General features: G+C 56.6%; 1 protein-coding gene across 4 annotated transcripts in view; it reads left to right on the top strand.

The window, feature by feature from the left end:
- Positions 1 to 21279, top strand: part of DIS3L2 (DIS3 like 3'-5' exoribonuclease 2) — a 257856-nt gene extending 236577 nt beyond the window's left edge. For 3 of the 4 annotated variants that reach the window (XM_045030053.1, XM_045030051.1, XM_045030050.1), the window contains 6 exons: positions 1482 to 1568; positions 13257 to 13404; positions 13840 to 13970; positions 14650 to 14754; positions 16284 to 16385; positions 20737 to 21279. In XM_045030053.1, coding sequence (XP_044885988.1) covers positions 1482 to 1568; positions 13257 to 13404; positions 13840 to 13970; positions 14650 to 14754; positions 16284 to 16385; positions 20737 to 20835 — 672 coding nt within the window. In that variant the 3' untranslated portion in view covers positions 20836 to 21279. The other variant, XM_045030052.1, reaches the window with a different exon arrangement.
- Positions 21280 to 23917: the final 2638 nt, after the last annotated feature.

Raw genomic sequence — 23917 nt, 5'->3', positions numbered from 1 at the left:
CCCAGCACCCATGACACCCCTGGGCCGTGACTCACCTGAGCACCTGTGGTGGCCCCCTGGGCCATCAACTGCCCCCCCACTCACAGCGCCCCCTCCCCGGGGCCACCCCACCCCCCATGAGCACCCGCGGCGCCCTGCTGGGCCACAGCGCCCCACCCGGGCTGCCCTCCCGAGCTCTCCCCCCCAGTTTTAGTCAGGGATATATAGTAAAAGTCATGGACAGGTCACGGGCCATGAATTTTTGTTTACTCCCCATGACCTGTCCATGACTTTTACTAAAAATACCCGTGACTAAAACGTAGCCTTAGCTGTAAGTGCCTGTGACAGAGGGTAACCTCCGAGCGCCAGTATGTGCTGCTGCATGCCCAGTCGTGCCCTGATGGATGGGTAATGAGTCCATCTGGACCAAAGCCCCCGTTTGCAGGCATGACGCCCTTAGGGGTGTGTAAAACAGCACGCTCCCGGGGCAGGGGAAGGAAAGCTGGGGCAGAAGCAGAGAGGTGTCCGGCGAGGCCATAGTGTGTTCTGTGTGTGCCGTTTCTGTCGCCGGTTAGCTCTGTTCTCACCAGCCAGTGGTTGCAGTAAAGCAATTTCTGCATAGAAAGATGATGGTTTCAGGGGTGGGACTGGAGACCCATGCCGGGAAATCTCATGCTCTGTATATGCAAGGAGAAGGGTTTCAGAAGGTTCTGCAGATTAACGCGCTCTGCAGCCCAAGCCATGAAGCTTCACTTCAGATCGAAAGTGAAGGGTGGGCTCCGGTATTTTTCTTTTTCATTGTCCCTAGACTGCCGGTGATCCTGTTAATACCGTCCATCGTCAGCCTCCCTCGTGCTGTTCTGTTAGATGTGGCCCATGGCCCCTCTGGGACTTGCACCGTGCTCCTTGTCGGCGCCTCTGAAGACAGGGGGATGCTTTTCCTCTGAGCGTTGAGCGTGTGGGGCCTTTCCAACGAGGAGGATGCAGTGCTGCTTGTTACTAGCCTCGCACAATGGCTTCAGACTGATGCATCCCTCAGACCTGCAGGTTGAAAGGGAGAGGTTCGAAGTCCATCTCTCTGAATGTTCGGAGATGTCCCTGGGCTTCTCTGCCCCGCATGGCTGCTGCCTTTGAAAAGCAGATGCTGAGCAGCATCATAAATGACGGCAATATATAGAAACCGTGTCCACAGCCTGATGATTGCAGGCAGCCCTGTCGTAGCCAGTCAGGCTGTGAGCACCAGGCTGGGACCAGCCTGGCTGCCGGGACCATGAAAGGCCCTGCTGCAGCCAGCCAGGCTGTGCATATGGAGGGAAACGTACTTAGTGAGGAAAACATTTCCATTTCCCATATCTAAGTGCTGGGTGTAAACAGGGAAGAGAGGATTTTTGTTGTAAAGTGTAACTCCCCGGAGCAGTAAGACAGCAGCAAAGAGCAGGACCTGTTTGTTCTCTCCCTGAGCCTTTCATCTGCTTGTCTTTCCCCCACTTCTCTCCTTCCAGAAAAGTCTGAATGAAATGTTTGGTGCAGACAGCTATGCAGAGGCCAGGAAAGAAGTGCTGACCAACATGTTCTCCAGGCCAATGCAGGTAAGAGCCGCCAGGTCACAATGTGCTTAGCCCTGGGCAAGCAGCACCAGAATGTTTTCAGGCTCGTCGCCACCTGCTTTGCGTTTACTGCCCAGATCAGTGCTGCTTCCCCTCTCCCGAAATCCCCCCCTGCACTGATCGTTTAAACGGTTACTCGGGGGAAGGAAGATGAAGAAGCGAAGCGCAGTCACTAGTAACTCCTGGAAGCCTCAAAGCATTGCATGACCCAGATACCCCCAGAGCATTGCATGACCCAGATACCCCCAGAGCATTGCATGGCCCAGATACCCCCAAAGCATTGCATGACCCAGATACCCCCAAAGCATTGCATGACCCAGATACCCCCAAAGCATTGCATGACCCAGATACCCCCAGAGCATTGCATGGCCCAGATACCCCCAGAGCATTGCATGGCCCAGATACCCCCAGAGCATTGCATGGCCCAGATACCCCCAGAGCATTGCATGGCCCAGATACCCCCAAAGCATTGCATGGCCCAGATACCCCCAGAGCATTGCATGACCCAGATACCCCCAGAGCATTGCATGACCCAGATACCCCCAGAGCATTGCATGACCCAGATTTACACCCCATGTGTCCATCTGCTCCAGTCCCTGAGGCCTGCCCGGTTACTTATGGGCTGGGTTCGCTGGCCAATGCGTGCTGAGACTGATGGGTTCAGTGGGCGTTGCTCCTTGGACTCTCCCTCAAATGGCACATCCAGGAGGCTCTTACAATGGCTGCTGCCACCACGGGCACAGTTCTGGGTATTTCACGCAGGAGGCCGTAAAGGGTTTAAGTGACTGCTCGGCAAGGGCAAGGATGGCAGGGTACAGATCCCCATTGGCTTCAGGGGATTGGGTCAGGCCTAGTCGCCCTGCTAAAACCTCCTCTCACGACATCCAGTGGCCATTTTCTTCCTAAAGAACAGTTCAGGTGCTTGGACAGCTGAGGGGCCAGGGAACTGAGGTCACTGGTTGAAAGGCCAGCCCAGGTCAGACCCTATAGCAGCTGTTTGGTCCAACTTCAATGAATTTGTCTCAGTTCAGAGTAAACAGGCATCCCCATCAAAACCCATCATTGACCTGCCCTTGTAAGCAGAGAGGCCCACATGTGAGTGGGCCACAGAGACCCATCCATCTCTAGAGATGGTCTCTTTGGGGTAGGTGGCAGAACTGGCAGGAGGGGAGCTTGCCATGCCACGGCTGTGCTGGTTCTGTTGTGACACCCCGGGAACAGCTAATCCGGTGCATTTCATCGGCACAGAATTAACTAAAAGAAAACACAGTATAATTTTTGTAACGTCTCCGCCTTGTTAACTCGGCCGCAGCGCGAAGGGAGGCCAGTTCTGAGAGCACAGCCCACCAGCAGGGAGAAGGTGACACGTTCCTCAAAACGGCCTCTCTGCCACTGAGTGTTTATCACCGTGGGAATACAGTATCTTCCTGACATTACTCATTTGACTGTCACTCTTCTAATTAGTTAATTTGCTCCATTTACTCATTAGCAGTTGCCTGAAGTCCCGCTGTACGTTAGCGGCTTAATGCTTGTTTGCAAATGTAGCTGGGGAGGCTCTGATGGCAATTAGCACAAACTGTATGGTAATTATCCCCCACACGCACGTTGGACTCATTAGTGCAGTTTGCTGCTGCGCAGTTCTCCCCTCTTTAGCTGGGTGTGTTTTTCCAGCGTGTTTCTCTAGATAACAACCCTTTGTCTGGCTTGCACGTGTCTCCAGCACCGGAGGCATGGGGGGCTTCCTTTCCCCTTCAACGGGACATACTGTCAAAGTTGAATCCGATTGGTAGTGTCTATTACATGGACTCCCCCCTCCAGCCTGCTGCTGGACTGTGTTGTGTCAAGGCCCTGAGTCTTCTCTCCAGATACCAGACTGCCTGGTGCTTTGATCAGCCGGCGAAAGGAGACTGTCACGTGGGCAGGCATGGCCCAGGGAGGCAGTGAGAACTTTCTGAACTGTATGTTCTTCTTCAAGGGCTAATTTTTCTTTAAGCCCAAAATCTGCATCTGTGCCGTATGGAAGGCCTGCCGGAGCGTGTAGGAGGGGAGTAAACTTAGAGCCCCTCCTGCTCTCCACCACCAGGTACCTCGGCACATTCGACAAACTCACCTGCCACACAAGCACATGCCTTGTCAACAGCCGAATTTGCAGCATCTGCCCATCATGGACAGCGATGAAGAGCCTCTACTTTCTCAAGGAGGAGTTCCATACGAGTCAGAGCCATGGAGGAAGGCCTTTGGGAGCTAGGCTCTGGTGGAGGGGTGGCTGGGCAGTGTCTCATTCAAACCATTTCCTAACTGAGCTGGGGATTTGGAAGGCTCGTTTGCTCTTTAGCTTCCTTTCACCATGGTCCCAAAATGAAAACGGGCCGCGTTTCCTTTGCTCCTGGTGCTGCCGCTCTGCCAACGAGGGCACAGCTCCGGCCAGCCTGGCCGTCGCAGAGGAGGGGTGAGCACACCCGTAGTTAAATAGATTCGGAGCTTGAGCAAAGCAGGACGTGAGGAGGTTTGCTCCTAGCCAAGCAGCAGTGTTTTCCCAAGGCTGCGACACAGTTAAGTGTCAGGTTTAGACTCTTCAGTCTGTCCTCTGTGAAGTGGCTGGTGTCTTTTTTAAATGCCTCCAGGTATCTGCAAGGGATATTGCGAGGGTAGTGTGCTGAAATGGGGCCAGGGACTGTGGTTCCCTGTAAAATGCCCACATCCGTCCTACAATCCCTCATTATGAGAGTGCCCTCTCTGTTCTGAGGAAGTTTCCAAGACTCCAGATTTCTGATCAGAGGGCCCCTCTGCCCTGCTCCTTACATGACTGCTAAGGAGAGCATTGTAATGAAGCCTGTTTGGAAGGATTGGCCAGGAAGGAGAGACCTTTCCAACTTATAGATGTTAATGGATCACGGCGAGCTTATGAAAGGAAAGGCGTTTTGGAAGGAGAACTCTAACTGTGCGTGATGTCAGAAGGAAGCTAGACCTGCATCAAAAACAATGGACCATAACTCTCTTCAGAAGTATGGCTAAAGTCAGACAAACGTCTATATGGAATTGCCCATCTTGCTCAATAAGCCTGCTCCCTAGGTATATTCTGTGTTGCATCTTGCTGCCTTCACTGGCAAAAATAAGTTTACAGTTGAACTCCCGTTAGCCCTACAGAGCCAACCCCGCTCTGGGGAAGTTAGCTGGATTTGATGCTGGCTAGTGTATCACCAGCAGAATTAGTACCTTCTGTTCTGGGGGTAGACCCTTCATTCCTGCTACTGGAGGGTGGAGTCCAGCTAGACTTTGGCTCCCAAGGTGAGTTTACAGGGCTGGCTCTTCGCAAAACCATCTTTTAACTTGTAAACAGAGTATTGCTACGGAATCACCAACACCCCCCTCCGCCCCCAGGCACGGAAACCTACAATGCCATTTTTAGAGTCACTTTGCAAGTAGATCCTGCATGTGGGTATGTGTAGTCGTGTGCACCTGCCTTTTAGCAAACGAATCATCGCCTGAATGGAAGGAGTGATGTGAGTGTGTGCGTCACACACAGGCAAGACTGGTAGAGGTAAACAATTTAAATTTGTTTCTCTCTCAGTAAATTGATCTACAATTATGAACATTTGCCAGGAGCACGCTGGAGTTTTCTACATAGGTTGCTCCATGACTTGACCTAAGAAAGTCCTCCCAGGTTACTTATGTCTCAACTAAGAGTGTCTGATCCTCTGTCACTCGAGGAAGAACGAAAGGCCATCCAAAGATTACGGAATGGCCATGCCGATGGTATTCCACCTGAGCTGCTCAAAGGCCTTTGGTCTCCATCAACTGCTCTTTAAAAGTGTGGGCATCAGAGTGCCAGCAGAATGGGAAGACAACTTTGGTAGCGTCTTTGTACAGGGCAAAGGATCTCGCACCAAGTGCAGCAACTACAGGTCGATCTCATTGCGATCAGTCCCTGGAAAGGTCTTCACTCTCTTCTCTTTGCTAGGATGCAGCGAATGCTCCTTAACAGACTTGGTGTCCACCGCAATCAGGTTTTGCTGCTGGGTGGTTGATAATGAATGCTTCCCTTATGCTACAGCTTCCAGCTGAGCTGCACTGAGAATTTAATTGCTTGCTTCATGTGGAGTATATCAACATGGAAGTGGCTTTTGATTCTGCTGACAGATCAGCCCTTTGGCTCGCACTGAAAGGAGTTGGCGCCCCGGATGTTCTACTAAATCTGGTGCCCGATCTTTGTACCGGTGTGAGAGTGCAGCTTTTGCTGCGTTTCTACACAGCCTCGGGTGTGCAGCAGGGGATGCATCTCACCCTGGCGCTATGCTGCCAAGCCACCAGCTGGATCTTAGACTTGTTGCTCCACACGTTGGAATCAAGGTTGGTCAAGAAGCATTCACTGACCAAGACTGTGCTGACAGTGTCTGCCTTGTGGAGAAGCAGAAGAGTTCTAGCCCTGCCCATCAAGCTTCCCAAGACACAGCCCACACCATGGGGTTGAGCATCTCATAGCAGAAAACCAAGGTCTAGAATTTGGAGCGGGGCTACCAGAACCCCCCAGTGCAGCTGGGGTCAAGCACGGATGAGTTCAACTCCCTCAACTGCAAGCCAAGTCCAAATGGTTGCAGTAAACTGGCTGTCCTCCAACCACTAGGTCTTGCTGTTTCCTGCATGAAGTCCATGTCTTGCTATGGATGCAAAAATGTCTCTATACTTAGCCCTGGTCTACACTGTGGAGGGGGAATCGATCTAAGTTATGCGACTTCAGCTATGTGAATAACGTAGCTGAAGTCGACGTACTTAGATTGACTTACCGTGGTGTCTTCACCGTGGTGAGTCGACGGCTGCCGCTTCCCCGTCGACTCTGCCTGCACCTCTCGCGGCACTGGAGTACAGGAGTCGACGGGAGAGCGCTCGGGGGTCGATCGATCCCCGCTGGATCGATCGCTGCCTGTCGATCTGCCGGGTAGTGAAGACACCCTGAGACTAAGTTCAGGGTCTGTCGGGACTGTGTATTATCTGTATTGCTCTACAGGTCAGAAACCCGGACCGCTTACAGAGTTGGAGAAGCTAGAGGCATTCCATATGCACTGTTCAACTTTGTACGAAATGCCATAATCTTGGAGAATGTGGAAGGTGAGGAATGTGACAAATGAATAGAGAAACCAGCTTTGTAAGGGTCACAGGGCCCGAATAAGTCTCTGCTTTGCTTGGAGACATAGCTGTTGTCTGGGCTGTCAGACGTCTGGAGAAGCCATGTCTACGTTCAGGGGAGCATGTCTGTACCTCGATTCTCCTTGGGAAAGGGACACTTCCAGTTCCGGCCCAAGAGGCTGGGGCTGCCTGGGATTCAGGGCATCCCAGTGCAAACACCACAGACCCTGCTTTCCAAGGGGCACCAGCCGAGCGCCATCTGGGATTGACACAAACACTTCCCAGGCTGCCTGTTTGCAAGCACGGAGATGGGTTCTTGTGGGCGCATTGACCCGGGGGCGGGGGTGAATTTTAGGGGAGCGCCTGCTGTGCTTGCAGCCTGTGACATTTATTGACTTTCCAATCACAACCTGACGTGTGAGCCCCGAAAGGCCCTTTTCCCACCAGCAAGAAGCTCTGTGGTTATCCCAGAAGTAGTCAAAGCTGGAGGGAAGGGGCCCCCTCTGCAGCCACGCTCTGCCCATCGCAAGGCAGGGACCTCTAGTTGCTTGTCACACACCTCCCCACTCCTGGCCTGAGTGCAAGTTAGAGCAGCTGAGGTGCTGCCATAACTTACCCCACTGGACCCTAAGTGGGTTTTCACAAGTGGAGAATAAGCGCAGCAGAGCTCCTCTCTTGCACGTCCCCTGCACCAGAGGAAGGTGCCGGAAGCCGGCTGGTGGACATGTTCTCCTCTGTTGGCACCTCCAGCCAGAATACAGCCACAGCAGAGTGGAGAACATGGCCCTGAAAAGGCCTTCAGGTCTCCTAGCCCATCCACTGTTCCCATCTCTCAAACCCTCGCAGTCTCTCCGTGCGGCGCTGTGTGCACCGTGAGTAGGGAATCATGGGGCAGTGGCCCCCAGCCACTGCCTGAAACCACACGTGGGGCAAGGCTCTGGATCGGCCCCTGCCTGAGCTCTGGGACACGTGGGCCATTGCTGTGATTAGTGGCAGTGCCAGGACTCCTCTACCTGGCCACACTGGTGCTGGGCGATACTCAATGGCCTGCTTCGCTGTGTACAGATCCGTTCCCAGCGCTGAGGCTTGTGTGTCAGACATCAGGCTGCAGGTGACTCGGCCAGAACCGCCGGCAGCTAATTCATCCACGATCCTGCCAGGCTGACGCACGCTCTGTGCCCGGCTCAGGACGAATGCCTTTCAAACTGAGGAGGAGGGAGGTGGGAAGAAGCTCACAATGTATGTCAGCGGGAGCTCCTGGGGGCTGGTGTGCCAGGCAGCTTGTAACAGATGAAGGAGCAGTGACACCTCATTTTTCAGGGGCTCAGTCACTCGGGGATTCAATCTGTCCATAAGAACAAAGCAGCCCTTGGTCGGCTATGGCTAATTTATTCGCATGCTCCTTGCAGTTCTTCTCGGGAACCGAGCACAGCGGAGAGTTGAGAGCACTTGTCATTTGAATCTGTTAATGAGAAAACATCCGCTGTGTGTCATGCCGGTGTCGCTCGGTAACGCCGGCGTGCAGGTGACGACAGGCGCTCGGAGCTGCCCGCATTCAGTCACGTGTCCTCGCAGGAGCCCCAGAGAAGTGGCCTCAGAATAATCGTCTAACCGTTGTGCGCACTCATCTACAAAGGATACTAGGGTCACTTCAGCCCCCAAGGAAATGCAGCCACCTCTGGGATGCAGCAACTCTTTAAAACGTCAACTCTGTGCAACGGTCTAGGGCAGGAAGTCGAGAAGGGTCCCAAAGCCAACTGCATTGAGGAGGCAGAATGGTAAATCCCCAAACTGGAATTGGCCATGGCAGTGAGGCTAACGCATCCCTCCTGTGACCAATGCTCTGGGGAGGTTAATGGTGGGGAGCAACGTTAGGCCTCTGATTTGAAAGATATTGGGGCGGGGGAAAGCGCGCCCCCACTGAACACTTCTTCCAGCTCCCTGGGGCGTCCTTGAAGTGGGGCCATAACCTAGCCGGCAGCCCGGCCTGCAGCTTTGGCTCATGGGCGCACGGTGATCTGGCCTCAGGCCTGTGACACAGCCGTCGTGCTGCAGTTACAGGAGCACCTGGGTGTGCTTTGCCCATGCTCCACGTGGAGCTGTAGGGATCTTTCTCCACACATCCCAGTAGCTCAGCTCCATGCAGAGGGCTCCCTGAAATCCCATCAGGAATCGCGGTCAGGGCGGCTGTTCAGCATCACTCACTTTTCTTCCCCAGGGCCGGGCAATGGGACTAGAACGCCTCTCCCGCGTGGCCTGCAGCGCGTGAGCCGCTGGGGAACTGGGCTAACTGAGTCAAGGAGACTGTTTCGTGGAGTACATCAGAAATAATGTAGTCCTGGGTTGTGGAAATTGGCAGCGGTGGGAGCTCCTATCCCAGCTATTGGGTCTCATAATAAGGCGAGGAGCATGCTGCTTTTTTTAACCTCCTCTGTTTACTTGCCCGGATCAGTGCACTGCAGCTCAGCAAGAGCTGGCGGAGCTGATAGCATGGGGAGCCGGAGGAGGTAGCTGCCTGAACCATGAATCCCAGGGCAGGATTTCAGCTTTGTAATCGGAGCAGGCGACTCCCGTTGTTTTTAAATCTCTTGCTCTTATTTTTAAATGGGTTCATTCAATCGCCATTCTGCCATAACCCTGCCACAACCCCCCTGATCTAAGGAGCTTCTCTGCGCGGCTCAGGCTCTGGGTTGTTTTTCCAGCCCTTTGGGCTGTTTTGCAGATGTAAAAATAAAAGCTGGAACATGTAATAGCAGCAGCTGCACAACCGAGCGACGTTCCCGGTGAAGAGGCTGCTGGGAAAAGCAGGGCCAGCGCTGGCCGTGTGTTGATTTAGCCGCGTATACCAGCAGTTCACGTCGTAGCCGCTTCTCATGAAATGAAGCAGCAGGTATCGCAGCAAGTTTGTCCCCGTCTCAGAGGTGAACAGGAAAGCTGTTGTTTTAAACTGTGTAAGCTCTCGGAGCAGTAACGCCGCCTGCGTCGACATCCAACGTAAAATACGTTGGCCCACAGAAAGGTCAGGAATCAGGCTTGGTGGGGCTGGCAGCTGAAGGGGAGAGCCCTGCATTAACCGTGGTTCCCACGAGCCACCTTCCAAGCCCCACCTCGGTCGTTTGGCTTGGGTGTTGCACCTGTCCCCTCCCCTCAGCTGTGTTTTAGCTGGTTAGATTGTAAGCTCTCCAGGGCAGGAACCGGGCATCTTACTTCTTTGTAAAGCACGTTGCAGACCTCGGGGTGGCCCCAAGCCTCTTAGCCAAGTTGTCTGAACAGGGGTGATTTGGGTGAATGGACCCTGGATCAGAACCGGCCCTGCTTTGATTTTGCAAAACCAAAACCTGGCTCCTCCAGCCCAAGTTGGTTCACAAAATCCGGCTTCTCCTGCATTTACCTGCCAACACCTGAGTTCTGGGTTCCTTTTCCTTGGCAACAGTGGAATGTGCCCCATCAAAACCCAGGGTATGCATGTGTGATCTGCATGAATGCTAGCGCCCTCCTGTTTCGGGTGCAGGTTTGAAAGTGTAAATATCTACCGAGTGCTGGAGGTTCGGAGAAGCCTTGTGAGCTCAGAGTGTCCAGGATGTAGGACTCCCTCTGGAATTGTGCCCAGGTACATGCAGAGGGAGGGGTAAACGACAGTGGCAAGTCATGCAGTGCTACTGAGGCATGTGTGTGAACCAGGGGGTCTAAGAGGATTGCACATGGCGCTGATGGGCGTCTTGTCATTCTGCAGGCTCTGAGCAATGGATATCCGGAGCCTTTCACCGCAGATGGAGGCTGAGAGCTGTTCTCATCTGATGGCTGCAGGGCCAATGAAGCCCCCTAAATGGCACGAGCAGAGGCCAATGGCAATGTGCCCCGGCGGCTGACCTCCCCTCTCACCCTCCGAATCCCCACTGAAGAGCAGTGGTGGGGAGCTCGACCTGCCCTGACCTGTGCTGGCCCAGCTCCGCAGTGCCTGGCGCGGCTAGTCCAGTGCCTCTGAGCAATGCTACGTTCAGAGCCTGTCTGCTGTCCTCCACCGGCACCTGTCTCCCGACATCCGGCCCCGCAGCCAGGCGCATGCCTGTGTCTCTGGGCTGGTTACAAACTTTCGGTGGCTCGTAAAGGGAGCCGGGCTGGGACCCACAGTGCAGGGTGATGTTCCGGCTTCTGCTTAGTACCGAATGGGACACTGGAGCAGCCTCGCAGGTGCTTAAACCCTCAGCCCTGTCTCTTTAAAAGCACCCGCAGAGGAGCAGCGCCGGAGGGCTGTATCCGACCCTGCCCGAGAGCAGGCTGATGAGATCCTGAGTGAAGCAGTCCCGGGGCTGTCAGTCTGGCTGCGTGGCTTCTTCCAGGAAAAGGGCTCCTCGAGCTCCCTTTGATTTATTCCCGATCGGTTGTTTAGACTGTGCAGATATAATAACGCACGAGCCAAGCGGCGGCTGTTCCCAGCGAGCAGTATCAAGGAGCTCCATTAATCCCCATGATGGATGGGGCTGGGGAGGGGAACGGTCTGTTTCCCATTTCCCAGAGGAAGGGGGGAAGTTTGGCGCATGCTGCCCGAGCGGTGAACAGGCAGCCGTGCGAGTCGATGGGGAGCCCCGCATGCTGCCCGGGGATGGATTTCGCCCCCGAGGCCAAGTCTCGGGCAGGACCCTCCCCGGATCTCGCTGGAGCCTCTGGAACTGTGGCCATAGCGGAAATCCTCTGTCGGGAGAGCATCCTTCATGGGCCGGGAACACGCCGGCTCGTCTGTTAAATCCATCACGTCGGTCCCACTTCCCACACATCCCCAGCTGTTTCGCCAGTGCACTCCTGGTCGGACAGTCTGTTCCCTCTCTCCCGAGGGCCGTCCCTAAGGGAGCACTCCTGCCTGGCTGGGAATTCGGGGCGGGAGAAGGGAGAGCCACATGCAGCCTTCTGGCTGCTGGGAGTCAGCTGCAACCCTGTTAACACTCAGTACGATGTTGAGGTCAAGCCAGTGTTAGCTCAGGCCATTTGAAGCAGACTCCTCCCAGGAGACCTGCTGCAGTGGAAGCTCCCTGGAGCACGTTCTGCAGCTTTTAAGTGGAACCAGGAATTCAAGGCAGGATTGTTGAAATCTTGCAGCCAGCTGCCCCCTGTCTTAAGGCTGGCTGTCCCCCTTCCTGTGGGGTAGAAGGCATGGGATGTAGCTGGCTGCCCCCCGGACAGGGGATTCCCTCCGCTCTGCCATTCTCTGTGCCCGTTTGCCATGCCGAATGCCCTGTGCTTTCTCCGTTTTCCCGATGTCTGTGATCCACCAGTCACACACTTACGCTGGGCAGAGTAGGGAGCACGGCCCTACTGTTGACACATACTGCCGGCCCGAACAAACCACCCGCACAGCGTCTTGGGGGCCATGTGCACTAGAAAAACTGGTACCTATATCGCAGCACCTGTGCTAACCCGCGAGTCGTCCCCTGCAGCAGCTGCACTGCCGATCTCTCTCTCTCTCTCTCTCTCTCTCTCTCTCTCTCACACACACACACACACACACACACACACACACACACACACACACACACACACACACACACACACACACACACACACACACACACACACACACACACACACAGAGAGATTAGGGCTTTCAGACCACGTCATTCCCTCCTTTTTCCAGGAGAGGGCGCGCTAGGTCACCTTGCCAGCGCTGCAGGGACTAGCCTGAGTGAGCGGGGAGCCGCTAGTGCCCTGTAGGGTGACCAGATGAGAGGGAGAAAATATCGGGACACATGGGGCGGGTGGGGGGGGGGTGTCTGCCGGCGGAGCAAAAAAAAAAAACCTGAGTGCTGCCGGCGGAGCGAAATATCGGGACAAACAGCTAAATATCAGGCCGGTCCCGATTCTCTCGGGATGCCTGGTCACCCTAGTGCCCTGCCACGCTGTTACTGCTCCGGCCAGGGGGGTGGCAATGCTCCACTCACCGCCTGAGGGGGAAATGGGGGGCCTGGGCCTGTGACCTGTTGCTGTGTCTGGCTGAGCAAAACACGAGGCAAACTGTTACGCAGAGAACGTTCAGGGGCGTTTCCAAGCCCGGGGCCGGCTCCGCCCACCGCGTAGATCACTTGGGCTCCATTGCCGTCCATGGAGCCACCAGCCGAGGAGCTGGCCCGTACCACGTGGCTTTGTGAAGCGAGAAAGGCCCACTGAGACCCCTCCAAGTTAGAGAGCAGAGAGCTCTGCCCCCCCCCCCCCGAGTCCATTTCCCAGGGGCCAGGCCGGTTATTTCCCTGCCTGTCCGGCCCCCGGGGAGGAGGGCTTGGCACGGCCAGTGGTGGAAATAGCCTGATGAGGTCTTAACCCAGCAGGGAATTGAGGACTCTGCAGAGCCAGGCCTGTGACCCTCCCCTCGGGGAGCTCCTCTGGCTCCCCTGGCTAAAGCGTCTCGGGGCTCCCTGGGCTGTTGTGTAAAGCACTTCTGAGGCCTCTTCCAGCCCTGGCCCTGGGCTCCAGAGCACGGGGCTTTCCCTGCCTGAGCAGAGCGCACAGGGGCCCCCCTCCCTTGAGTCTCACCGGCCGGGGCTTTTCCCTTCCCAGATGGCTCTTTACTTCTGCGCTGGCGTCCTGGAAGACGAGACCCTCTTCCGCCACTACGCCCTGAACGTGCCGCTCTACACCCACTTCACCTCGCCCATCCGCCGCTTTGCTGACGTCCTCGTGCACCGGCTCCTCTCCGCCTCCCTGGGTAGGTGCCTGACGGGGGCCGCCCGATCAGGGCTGAGAGGCTGCTGCCTGGAGCCTCACGGCTGGGAAGGGAAGGCGCAGGGGAGGAGGCGTCAGGACTCCTGGGTTCTGCTGTGGATTTGGACAAACCCTGTGTGGGCATGGACAGGTCACTCAGTCCCTGTGTCCCTGGCCCCTCTGCTCACTGCAGCCGTGTCGGACCAGGCCCCACTCTCCTGCTGTTCAGCAGGCTCTGGGGATCTGCCCTCCCGTGAAGCGGGCCGGGGGAGTGTAGCTACCTTAGCAGGCTCTGCGCGTACGGAGGGGATTCCAGTTGGGAGCTGCTCAGGGATACTGGGGAACGCCAGACTCCTGGTGCCCTAGGGTGGGCGTTGTCCCCATCAGGCCCCTTGCCACCAGGGCGCTTGCCAGTCATTGCGGCTTGTTTCCCTCCCAGGCTCAGGACGCCCGGTCCGGATGAGAAAGGAGGCCATCCAGAAGCAAGCGGATCACTGCAATGACCGGAAAATGGCTTCCAAGAGGGTGCAGGAGCTCAGCGCCGACCTGTTCTTCGCCATCTTCGTCAGGGTGAGAGCACAGCCACCGTGACGCGAAACGAGCCGGCGCTGCCCTCGGGCTGGGAGCGGGGCCTGGAGCAGTGAGATGACGCCTTGGTTCCCTTTGGGGGCGGTCTCTCAAGAACACCCTGGCACTGAAATCCCCCCTGCCCCCCCATCCGGTGACCCTGTCCAATGGGGCAGGGCTTGCTCTGTCGGTGATCCCTGGCCTGAGCAGCCTCTGGCTCTCCTCCCTCTTGTGCCCCACAAGGAGCACGTGCTGCTTCTGGCTTCAGTTCTGCTGATGTTTCTCCCGGTCGTGTCCTAACAGGGCCATGGGCCCGAGGCCTCTTCCCTGGGGTGGCTGTTCAGAGTCCAAGCAGGGTATATGTAGGTGACTCTGCTTTCCACAGCCCTGGAGGGCTTGACAATCCCTCCCTTGACTGCTTGGACCCAGCTAGCTCTTAGGAGTGCGACAGGCCATGGGGTGCCCCGTGGGGCTGGCTGGCTCCCCGGTCGGGACTGGGGAGAGGATCCACTGTGCTCCATAACGACTGGGCACAGGGAGCGTTACGTCCCAGCAGAGGAGCAATTTACGAACTGCGTGGGCGCTGCCCAGGTGGGCAGAGAGTTGTGGGACACTGGGATGGTCTCTGGGTGGGAGTCCTCCGTGGGGGTATCTCACTCGTGACCGTGCTTTGTGTTGGCAGGAGTGCGGCCCGCTGGAGTCAGAGGCAATGGTGATGGGCGTCCTGAACAAGGCCTTCGACGTCCTGGTGCTGAGATTCGGAGTTCAGAAACGCATCTACTGTAACGTACGTGCCCTTGAGCACCGGGTCCCCCTTCGGCTGGCCCTGCCGTTAATCCTCCCTACCTTGCACCCGGGCTGCTCTGCCTGGTAGTAACGGCTGGAGTGCTGGTCGAGGCCCTTCTGTGCCCTCTAGCCGGGCTCAGGGCAGGTGCCAAGTACCCACTGGCAATTCGACACCGGCAGTGCCACCACCAGAGCTGCCCTGGGGCCAAGTGCAACCGGGGAAGACCACAAGGGAGGGGAGGGTGTCGTCACTGCACAGGGAGCCCAAGTGAGGCGGGTTAGCCTTGCCGGGGGCAAGTGTCCCCACAGATGCTGCCTCTTCACTCTTTCTGCACTCGCCTCTGTGCGTCCAGGGTCACCGCCCCTGGTTCTTTGGGCTGAGGCGCTCTAGGATTCTTCCCAGTCAGGTGTGTCAATTGCTGGAGGACAGCTCTGTCCTTCAGGGGGAATTGTGGGAAGGCACTGGGGGACTATCGCCACTCAAGTGAGTCTGCCTGGATCCTCCCTGCAAAATGGGTGATTCCAGCCCGGGTTAAATCAGAGCCTGGGTTCTAACCAGTCCCCCCAGACGGGTCAGTTCGCCTGGGCTTAATGCACCTCCAGACCTGGGTCAGAGGGGTCACACTAATAACGAACCCCAGGCAGATGAGCCCGCCAAGGATGGGGGGGCAGTGGGAGTTGCTGGGCAGAGGCCAGCGTTTGCTCTAATAGGTTTAGTGCCATTTCAACCGTAAGCGTCTCGTAACAAAATAGTGCGAGATGGACTGTAACTTGCGGTGTACTCTAGTGCCTCCAAACAAGACCTCGCGCTCCTAGTCTCCTGCAGCTCTGTCGGGGGGGTTCCCTTAGACCCCCCAAAGGCCCCAGGCAGGACAAGAGCAGAAGCAAAGGAAGCCAGAAGGATCCGTAGCGCGTTCGCTTTTATTAAAAGAAGTGATTTCATGTGTTCCGGCTCCTCTGCTTCGCGGTTGTGCGTGCCAGGAGCGGATAACGATTCACTAAGAAAAGTGAAATGAAACCAGGGCCTGTGGCCCGGAGGTCAGGTTGGGGCTGAAATTGGGAAGCAGTTGGTTGTAGCTGCATTTGATCACATCATAAATCTGGGACCATTTGGAAGCGGTTTGCTGTAGTGAGAGCTCTGTTGCTGACAATGGCATCTTGACACGGACTGTACAGCGTGATATACAGCCTGTGCGTGGGTGTATTCCAGCCGTACTTCATTTCCACCGGCATCTCGGGAACCGGGGGCTGCTCCTTCCTCCTGGGAGGTTACAGAGCGGCGGGTGCTTTACACAGGGTGCTGGACAAAAAGAACTTGGCAGCCGTTTACACGCTGTGGGAGACAGTTATAGTGCCAGCTGAGCAGGGTCCAGTGGTGCCAGCTGAGCGAGTAGCAGGATTGTGGGAGCAGCCAGGGTCCTTGCCCGTCCCAGGAGGGGCCAGAAGCCAGGAGCTGGGGGACAGAATTCCTAGGTTCCAGCACCACTCCTGGAAGTCGGCGCTTTCCCCACCGTGCTGTCTGTTCTGCAGGCTCTGCCGCTGACGGGATTCCGCTTTGAGAAGGTGGGGAAGACGCCTGAACTAACTCTCCTGTGGGAGCCAGAGACCCCAGAGCAGGAAGCTGCCCCTCAGGTAAAGCCCACACCAATGGCTCAGGGCATCAGCGCAACTGAACTGCATAGACCTTGTCTGCTGATCGAGCCCTCTGCACTCCCCACCCGCCCGGCTCTCCACGGGGCTCAGGGCCAGATTTCCAATGGGGCGCAGTAGGCACATGGCTGGGGGGGTGGGGGCCTTACCCCTCTAAAACGTGCAGCATGAAAGTCAGCTGGGGGCGGGCGGGACTGGAGATTCTGCACCTTGGGGTGCGTAAGTGTAAATCCGGCCCTGGCTGGGCTCGGGGGGTCTCGGAGTCCCTGCACCCAGCCCACTGCTCTACTCACTGCAGCAGACTGTGTTTCTGCAGGCTCCTGGCCTCCCTCAGGCTGCATCCTCCCCTCACATCCCTGTGTTCTGGCTTCTGTTCCCCCAAGTGGCCACCGTCGTCTCTGGTTCACTCCCATTACCGCCTGGCTTTCTAGCCCCTCTGCCTCCAGAGGGGCTGGGGGGGCTTGAGGTGCTTTCCCTTACCTGCAGGGTGGGGGGTACACTCAGCACCCCCACTACACAATTGTTCCAGCACCCCGGCCTGCAGCCCTTCGGCTCTTCTCCCTCCCTGCTGTGTGCCACGGCTCCCGCGTCTGTGGCCTCTACCAATGTAATTAACGTGCTGTTTACTGCTCGTCTAGATCGTTAATTAAGATGTTAAGCAAGATTGGGTCTGCCTGTGCCTCTGGCTAGACACCTTCCCCACCTCATTGCTCTGGCCTTTATCATCCCCCTTCCGCGGGACTTTTCAGTCAGGTTTCAGCCCATGTGGCAGGCAGCGCTCAGATCCAATTAGAAGGAATGTTTCAAGTCCGATTTCCCCAGACATGGTGTTAATGCTTTAATAGAGTTGAGAAATCGGTCTCCTGTGTCCCCATCAGCCTTTAATGCAGTAACTCAATCAAGGGGATTGATTGCATTTGTCTGGCTTGATTAAGTACTACTTTGATGCCAAACAAAAGTTGGCAACACTTTAAAATAATGGTCTAGCTGATTGCCTTGAAATTCCCAGAGATGAATCCCAATCCCCTGGCTGAGGCTTGGTCTGCACTTAAAAGGCTACGCCAGTCAGGGGTGTGAAAGATCCACACATCCCCGCCCCCCCTCCAGCACCAGAGCTCTGCAGACCTAACCCTCCCTCCCCCTTGGAGACCCAGCCCTGTTGATAGACGAATGCTTCTGTCAATTTAGCTACCATCTTGGGGAGCTGGTGTTCCTACCCCCCTTCCGTCAGTCTACGCTACAGGGTTACCCCGGATCCTGCGATGTAGCTATGCTAGGATAGCCTCCGTGGTGTGGGCACACCGTGAGAGTGAGCTGCTGCAAGCTCTCCCATGGCAGCGCGCTCCCTTTAAAGCCGACTTGGCTGGGGAAGGCCCCTGGAACCCGCCCGAGTGGCCCCAATTCATCCTGTCGTACAGGAGCTGGGATCGCTTACACGCTTGCAGGGAGCAGCATGAAAAATGACTGCCCAGCGTGAGCAGAGCCCAGCCTGGGAGCTAATCATTTTTGGAAAGTAAACACTGAGCCATGGAGGAAACTCCTCCACGAATCAATCCCGCCTCCTAAGCAAACACCGGAGCCCTCCGCTGGGATTGCTCCTTCCAAGGCAAGAGATCTCTGTGTCAATAAATCTCTAACCCCTCGAACCGCTGCAGCCTTCCCAGAGCTTTGCTGAAGCAGCAAGAAGCAATGTCACCCTGACATACAGTTGCACCCTCCTGGAGCACAGGCTCCTCTCCCCGTCACGCCCTGGCGTTAGCCTGCGGGGCCAGGCAGCACCACCCCCTCAGCCAGGCTCTGCACGGTGGGAGGGACCCCGCGGGCCTTTGCAAGGCTTGGCAGCGGCCTTTTGGTTTGGCTGAGCCCAGCCAGGGAGGGAGAACATCTGTAAAGGCTGTTTGCAAAATAGGTTAAACGTGCAGAGGCTGGACGGCTGCTGGGCTCAGGAGCTCCTGCCGCCCGGCCCCGTCTCTGGTGCTGATGCGGGAGCTGGACTCCTGGGGGGGTTCCAGCGGCACCCTCCCCCGCCACTGCGTAACTCTGGTAACAGCAGCAAGACTAAGGGGTGAATCGCCCTATTCCAGCCTCCTGGTACAGCCGGGGGGCAGCCGGCCTGGGCCCCCGCCCTGGCCGTCCGGCTGGTGTTAGTGCTCCAGCTCCATGAAAGGAGGGAAATGCCAGCTCCAGTGTCAGCTGGCCAGCGGAGGAGTAGTGAGGCGCTCCTCACTGCAGGCCACTGTGATACACTGGAGTCCAAAGCAGACGTGGCCTCTTCCTTAGGATTGACTCTGAGCAGCGAACAGAATCAGCTGGGAAGATTGGGAGAAGTTTGCCCACTCACGAGTGCAGGGAGAGAGGCTGGACCAGCTCCTTGGAGCGCAGAGTAAAGCTAATGGGCTGGTTCTCCCCTCTCGTTATGGGACTGAGCAGATGCTCTGAACAGGCCCAGGGCCCGTCGTGCTGGGGGCGGGCAGGCACATTCTGGGGGCGAGTCCTGGCCCCGGAGAGCTCACCAGCTGTGCCCTCCCTCGTGGGAGAAGCGATCAGGCTTAGTGGGGTTGTACACAGACGGCTTGAGGCGAAGGACGAAACCGTGGAATTCCCGCTAATACAGCTGGGGTGGTTTCCTAGGAACCTCTTCCTAGATTCTGTAGGTAAAACTGATCCTCTGCGGATTAAAATAAAGTTCTGCCTTTCACGTAGGGTCCGTCTGCACTGCAGACCAAGGTGTGTTCTTAACTCCCACTAGCGAACCAGCCGGTGACTCAGGTTGGCAGCTCAGGTTGAAGCCTGTAGGGGAATCCGGGGTTGAAGTCCAGCTGTGGCCTCATGAATACAGGGACCTGAGTGGCGAACCCGAGTTAAGGACACACCTTTTTTCCCCATGTAGCCGGACCCTAACTCTCCAGTCAATCCCCCCCACCGCCTAGCCAGCGCCTTTGCCAGGGCCGCCCGAGGGGGGGGGCAAGTGGGGCAATTTGCCCCGGGGGGGGCCCCACGAGAGTTTTTCGGGGCCCCTGGAGCAAGGTCCTTCACTCGCTCTGGGTCTTTGGCGGCGGGGGGTCCTTCCGCCCTGGGACCCGCCACCGAAGTGCCCTGAAGACCTTCAGCGGGGGGTCCTTCCGCCCTGGGACCCACCGCCGAAGTGCCGGGTCTTTGGCGGTAATTCGGCGGCGGGGGGTCCTTCCGCTGAAGACCCCAGGCCCCCTGAATCCTCTGGGCGGCCCTGGCCTTTGCCGCTGGAACTGTTGCCGTTTGGCAATTTGCTGAGGCATGAACAAGTTACCGTCCACAGTAGAACAGTGAACAGGAAAAGTGTGTGATGGCTCCAGTGAGCATCACCACTGCCGGCCGCCCAGAGTGGATCACCAGACACTTGAACGACTCTACCCATCCGTGGGGCCCTTCGGGCTGGGCCCTGCTGACAGCAAACCTTTCACTAACGATCTGTTTAAAAAGTTAAATCTCATTAATTTTGAGAGTTTAATTTTGATTCTCGTCACACCCAAGGTTTTATGCAGCTGAATAAAAGGGATCGGCTAAAAGAGGAGGGCAGGTTGCTCTGCATGCCTGAATGGAAGGGATTGATTGTCCAGGGTCTGTGTTTCCGTCTGTAAGGAGCACAGTCAGTTCCATTCTGACGTCTGCTCTGAGATGCTGAAATGTACAAGCCGGCATTTCCTGACTGAGGGAATGTGGCTGTGTTAGATAAGTGCGATACCTACGCACCGGACATGCAGATCGTCCTGCTGGCTCCGGCTCTGGGGAAGACATGCCAGTGCTGATGCTAACGAAGGGGCAGCAGGTTCTGACTGTGCCATCTGCTAGTCAGAGACTGAAGCCAGATGACACCACCGTGTGGGGATGAACGAAGCCCCCGGGGTCAGGCTCCTTGGCTGGGAAGGCCCTGTCATGGTTCAGTGTGTTTCCAGTCTAGCTGAGTTCTCGTCGCTCCGTGTGCCGGCGGGGACTCAGCTTGTGGGGTACATGTCAGTGAGCTGGCTGACTTGGTGCCTGTAACCCAAATCACAGCAGTGAGCAGGGAGCTGCTAATTAGCAGCAGCTTCTGGTTTCACAGGCACCAAATCACCTGTGTCCTTCTGCATCCTCCCTGTGAGGTAGCAGATGCTGCAGCCTGCCATGCTGGGCCACCCGGAGCCTCCCCAGGCCGCACCTCATTAAAGCTGAGCTTTCTCAGACCTGCTCCAGCCCCTCAGGCTCCCGGCGGGTTGTCAGTACGGGCCCTTGGTTGGGTAAAAAGCAGCCCTAGATTAACTCGTTGTTGGAAGCCAGCTAACCCGGGGGCCCCTTTGTCTTGTCTCCCTGGCCAAAGGTGATCACCATCTTCACCTTGGTGGAGGTCGTCCTGACGTCGGACAGCGGCCCCCTGAAGTACAGCGCGGTGCTCAAGAGACCAGGCCGGGAGAAGTGAGAGCCGCGGGCTCCGTCGCCTGCTGCCCCGCCATGCTGCCAGACTCCTCTGGACCAGCCAGGCCTCGCTCTGCGCTCACCTAGCTCCGCGGGGTGCGGGAGGGAACTTTTTAAATTAATTCAGTTTTACTTCTGGTTTGGATTTTAACCTGGGTGGCAGGGGGAGCTCGGGTCTTTCCTGGCTGAGATCGTTGAAGCTGCGGGAACATTAACGCTGTTTCTAAAATATTTTTTAGCCTTTTTTTTTTTTAAATTAATGCTGCTGACCGTGTCCGTCCCCCCCACCACCACCACCACCACACACACACACACACAAGCCATCCTCTCGGAGAGGCTGCCGCTGTCCCTGCTGCTTTGGGCCGTTCTGGGCGTGGGAGAACCGGGGGCCACTGCCGGGTTTCTTGCTGAATTCTGCATCCCGTAATAAAGAGCTGGCCAGCGGTGGCATGTGTGTGGCGTTCATTTTGCCTCCCCCAGATTCCAAGGGCGGGAATCCTGGGCAATCACTCGTCTTCCCGGCAGGCTCGGGCCTTTCTGCGCTTGCTGTTTCTCAGCACGTTGTGAAATTCAGGATCATGCAGCAGCTACCTCATCTGCATTTCCCGCTCCAGCGGTACTTGCACAACAGACGAGTGGGGGGATGAGGGATGTTTGTTCTTGGCTATCGCAGTTGATTTGTTAATCTTTCAGTCTGCGTCTTTAACAGGAGCCTTTGGCTTTCTGAGCCAACTGCTCGCGCTGTGCTCCAGGGTAATCCTCTGTCCAGGGATGCCTGGGACTCTCCTGCTGGAGGTGATGCTGTTTCCTGGGGTCAGGGTCAGGGTCAATACAAAGGAGCCTGGGGAAAAGCTGCACAGGTGGAGAGCACCTGTCTGTGTCAAATTCAGCAGGCCCCACCCGGCTTCACTTGGGATATTGAGAAGGAAACGCAGGCCCCGTCCCTCCTCTTCCCATCCCATTCAGCCGTCCTGCTATGGACAGCAAGTGCCAGCCTGCCCAGTGAGCCCCAGACGACCTTGGCCTGCTCCCCACGCCCTCCGGCCTTCCCCTGCCTTGACTCATCCCAGCCAGTATCACTGCACTCCGCATTTCAGCTCCCCTTGAACTCCCACGTGAGTCACCGCTCTGCAAGCGCACTCCAGCGAGCGCTGGCCAAGCCCTGGCACAAGTCACGGCCGGCGAGCTGCTGCGAGATGACCGGGGAGGGGAAGGGGGGAGGGATGCAGAGGAGATTTAAGCCATTAATCATCTGGCTTAGACCAAAGTCATCCCACGAAAGAAAACCAGCAGGCCCTGACTCCCTCCAGTCCTGAGTGTCTCCATCTCGTAAAGCACAGAGATTGCGGCTTTCTGCTGGGGGTCTTCCCAGGCCGTGTCCAGAGTGGGAGTCAGAGGGGTGGTGGTAGCTTGTGTTAAAGGCAGTGACTGTGTAACAGAGACTCCTAGTCGTGGTAGCTAACCCACTGCGACAGCCCCTAGTCCAGGCCAGGCCTGACTGTCATTTGGGGCGGAAGGAGACTGGCCGCCTAGAGCAGTTACTGGTTCAGTTCAGAGCGGGAGCAGGCGATGGAGCCCTGCGTGGTTTAAGCCCCAGTTCTCTCGGACCCATCTGACCCCTTGGTCCAGGGCCGGCTCCAGGCACCAGCTTAGCAAGCAGGTGCTCGGGGTGGCCACTCCGGAGGGGGGCGGCAGGTTCAGCAATTCGGTGGAGGGTCCCTCACTCCCGCTCGGAGCGAAGGACCTCCCGCTGAATTGCCACAGATCGCGGCTTTTTTTCTTTCTTTTTGGCTGCTTGGGGCAGCAAAACCCCTGGAGCCCCGGCCCTGCCTTGGTCTTCCTAACGTGCTCCTCTGGCTGCTCGGCTGGGCAGGGTAATAGTTAACCCTGTTGAGATTGTCACTGAGCACCTCAGTCAGCCCCGCCTCTGAATGGTCCTGCCGTTGCGCAAAGCCAGGTGAGCATTCGATATGCTCCTTGCAGGGAGTGGTGGGCAGCTCGCACCTGGTGTCCCACTCTCTGCAGCTTGAGCAGATCCCGTTCCCAAGGTTCCCTCCCAGCCGTAAAGGACAAGGAGCCGAGATTCTCAAGTGCAAGACGGCAACCCTCCCCCAAACCCCCTCCCTGGCGTCATCACCCACCTCGGCAAAGCTGCTCTTCTGAGTGTCTCAGGCAGCCTCCTGAGCTGGAGCAGTGGGGCTTCCGTTCAATGGCTCCCTCGGCAGCCCCGTCCTGCCCATACAGCAAGCAGGGGTCATAAGCTAGGGTAGTAAGCACACACCACCTTTCCTAGTGAGAATTGAGGTGGGATGTGACTTTAAAGCGCAGTCGCTCTTCCTGATTAACTTCATGTATAGACACTCTGGAATCAGAGTGCCTCCTTCCAGTTTACCTTAATCCTCTTGCAGTCCACACCTCATCGCCATGGGTAGACAAGCCCCGAGGCACTTCTCGGCTACGCTGTTAGTAGAGACAGCAGTTAGCAGGACGCCTAGTCCTATGGGAAAGCGGAATCGGCAGCTGTCTGTCCCCATGGGAATGGTGGTGCTGTTTCCAATTCACCGTCACAGCTTCCCGGAAGGATCCAGGAGGCCGAGAAGGGGGGCACGGCAAGGGGAGGGCTTTGTTTCAAGCCTAGTAAGTTTGAGAAGCAGAAGTGCAAAAGGAGCTAGAATTGCAATCAGTTTAACTGCACGGAGCATCTCTCCCGACCCTTCCCGCTTCGAGAGGCCCCTGTAACAAGCACAACAGAAAAGGTGGCTGGTTTCATTCATGACATTTTTCTTGCGCTTTCCCCAGTGGCTTGTTTCCCTCAACACCGATCTGTTCTTTAGAACAGGATTTACTGTTGTTCTGTCATCGAGCCAGGCAACCTGAAGGCTAAAGATCCCCCTGGGGAAACACTGACTGCTTGGGTGGGCAGCAATTGCTTGTAGCAAATCTATTTTAAGTCCACCGCTTTGCTGAACTTGTCCTGGCCTTTAACAGTGTCGTTGCAGCCTTGAGCCTCATCGGTACATACCAGAGTGTGGGGGAGAAGAGAGGTGAGGAGCCAGCAGGGCATGTTAAACCAGAAGGACGCTCAG

Source organism: Mauremys mutica, chromosome 9 (genome assembly GCF_020497125.1).
Source record: "Mauremys mutica isolate MM-2020 ecotype Southern chromosome 9, ASM2049712v1, whole genome shotgun sequence".
NCBI classification, from domain to species: domain Eukaryota; kingdom Metazoa; phylum Chordata; order Testudines; family Geoemydidae; genus Mauremys; species Mauremys mutica.
Note: the sequence above shows the minus strand (reverse complement) of the source record. Positions and strands in the feature narration are given on the sequence as shown.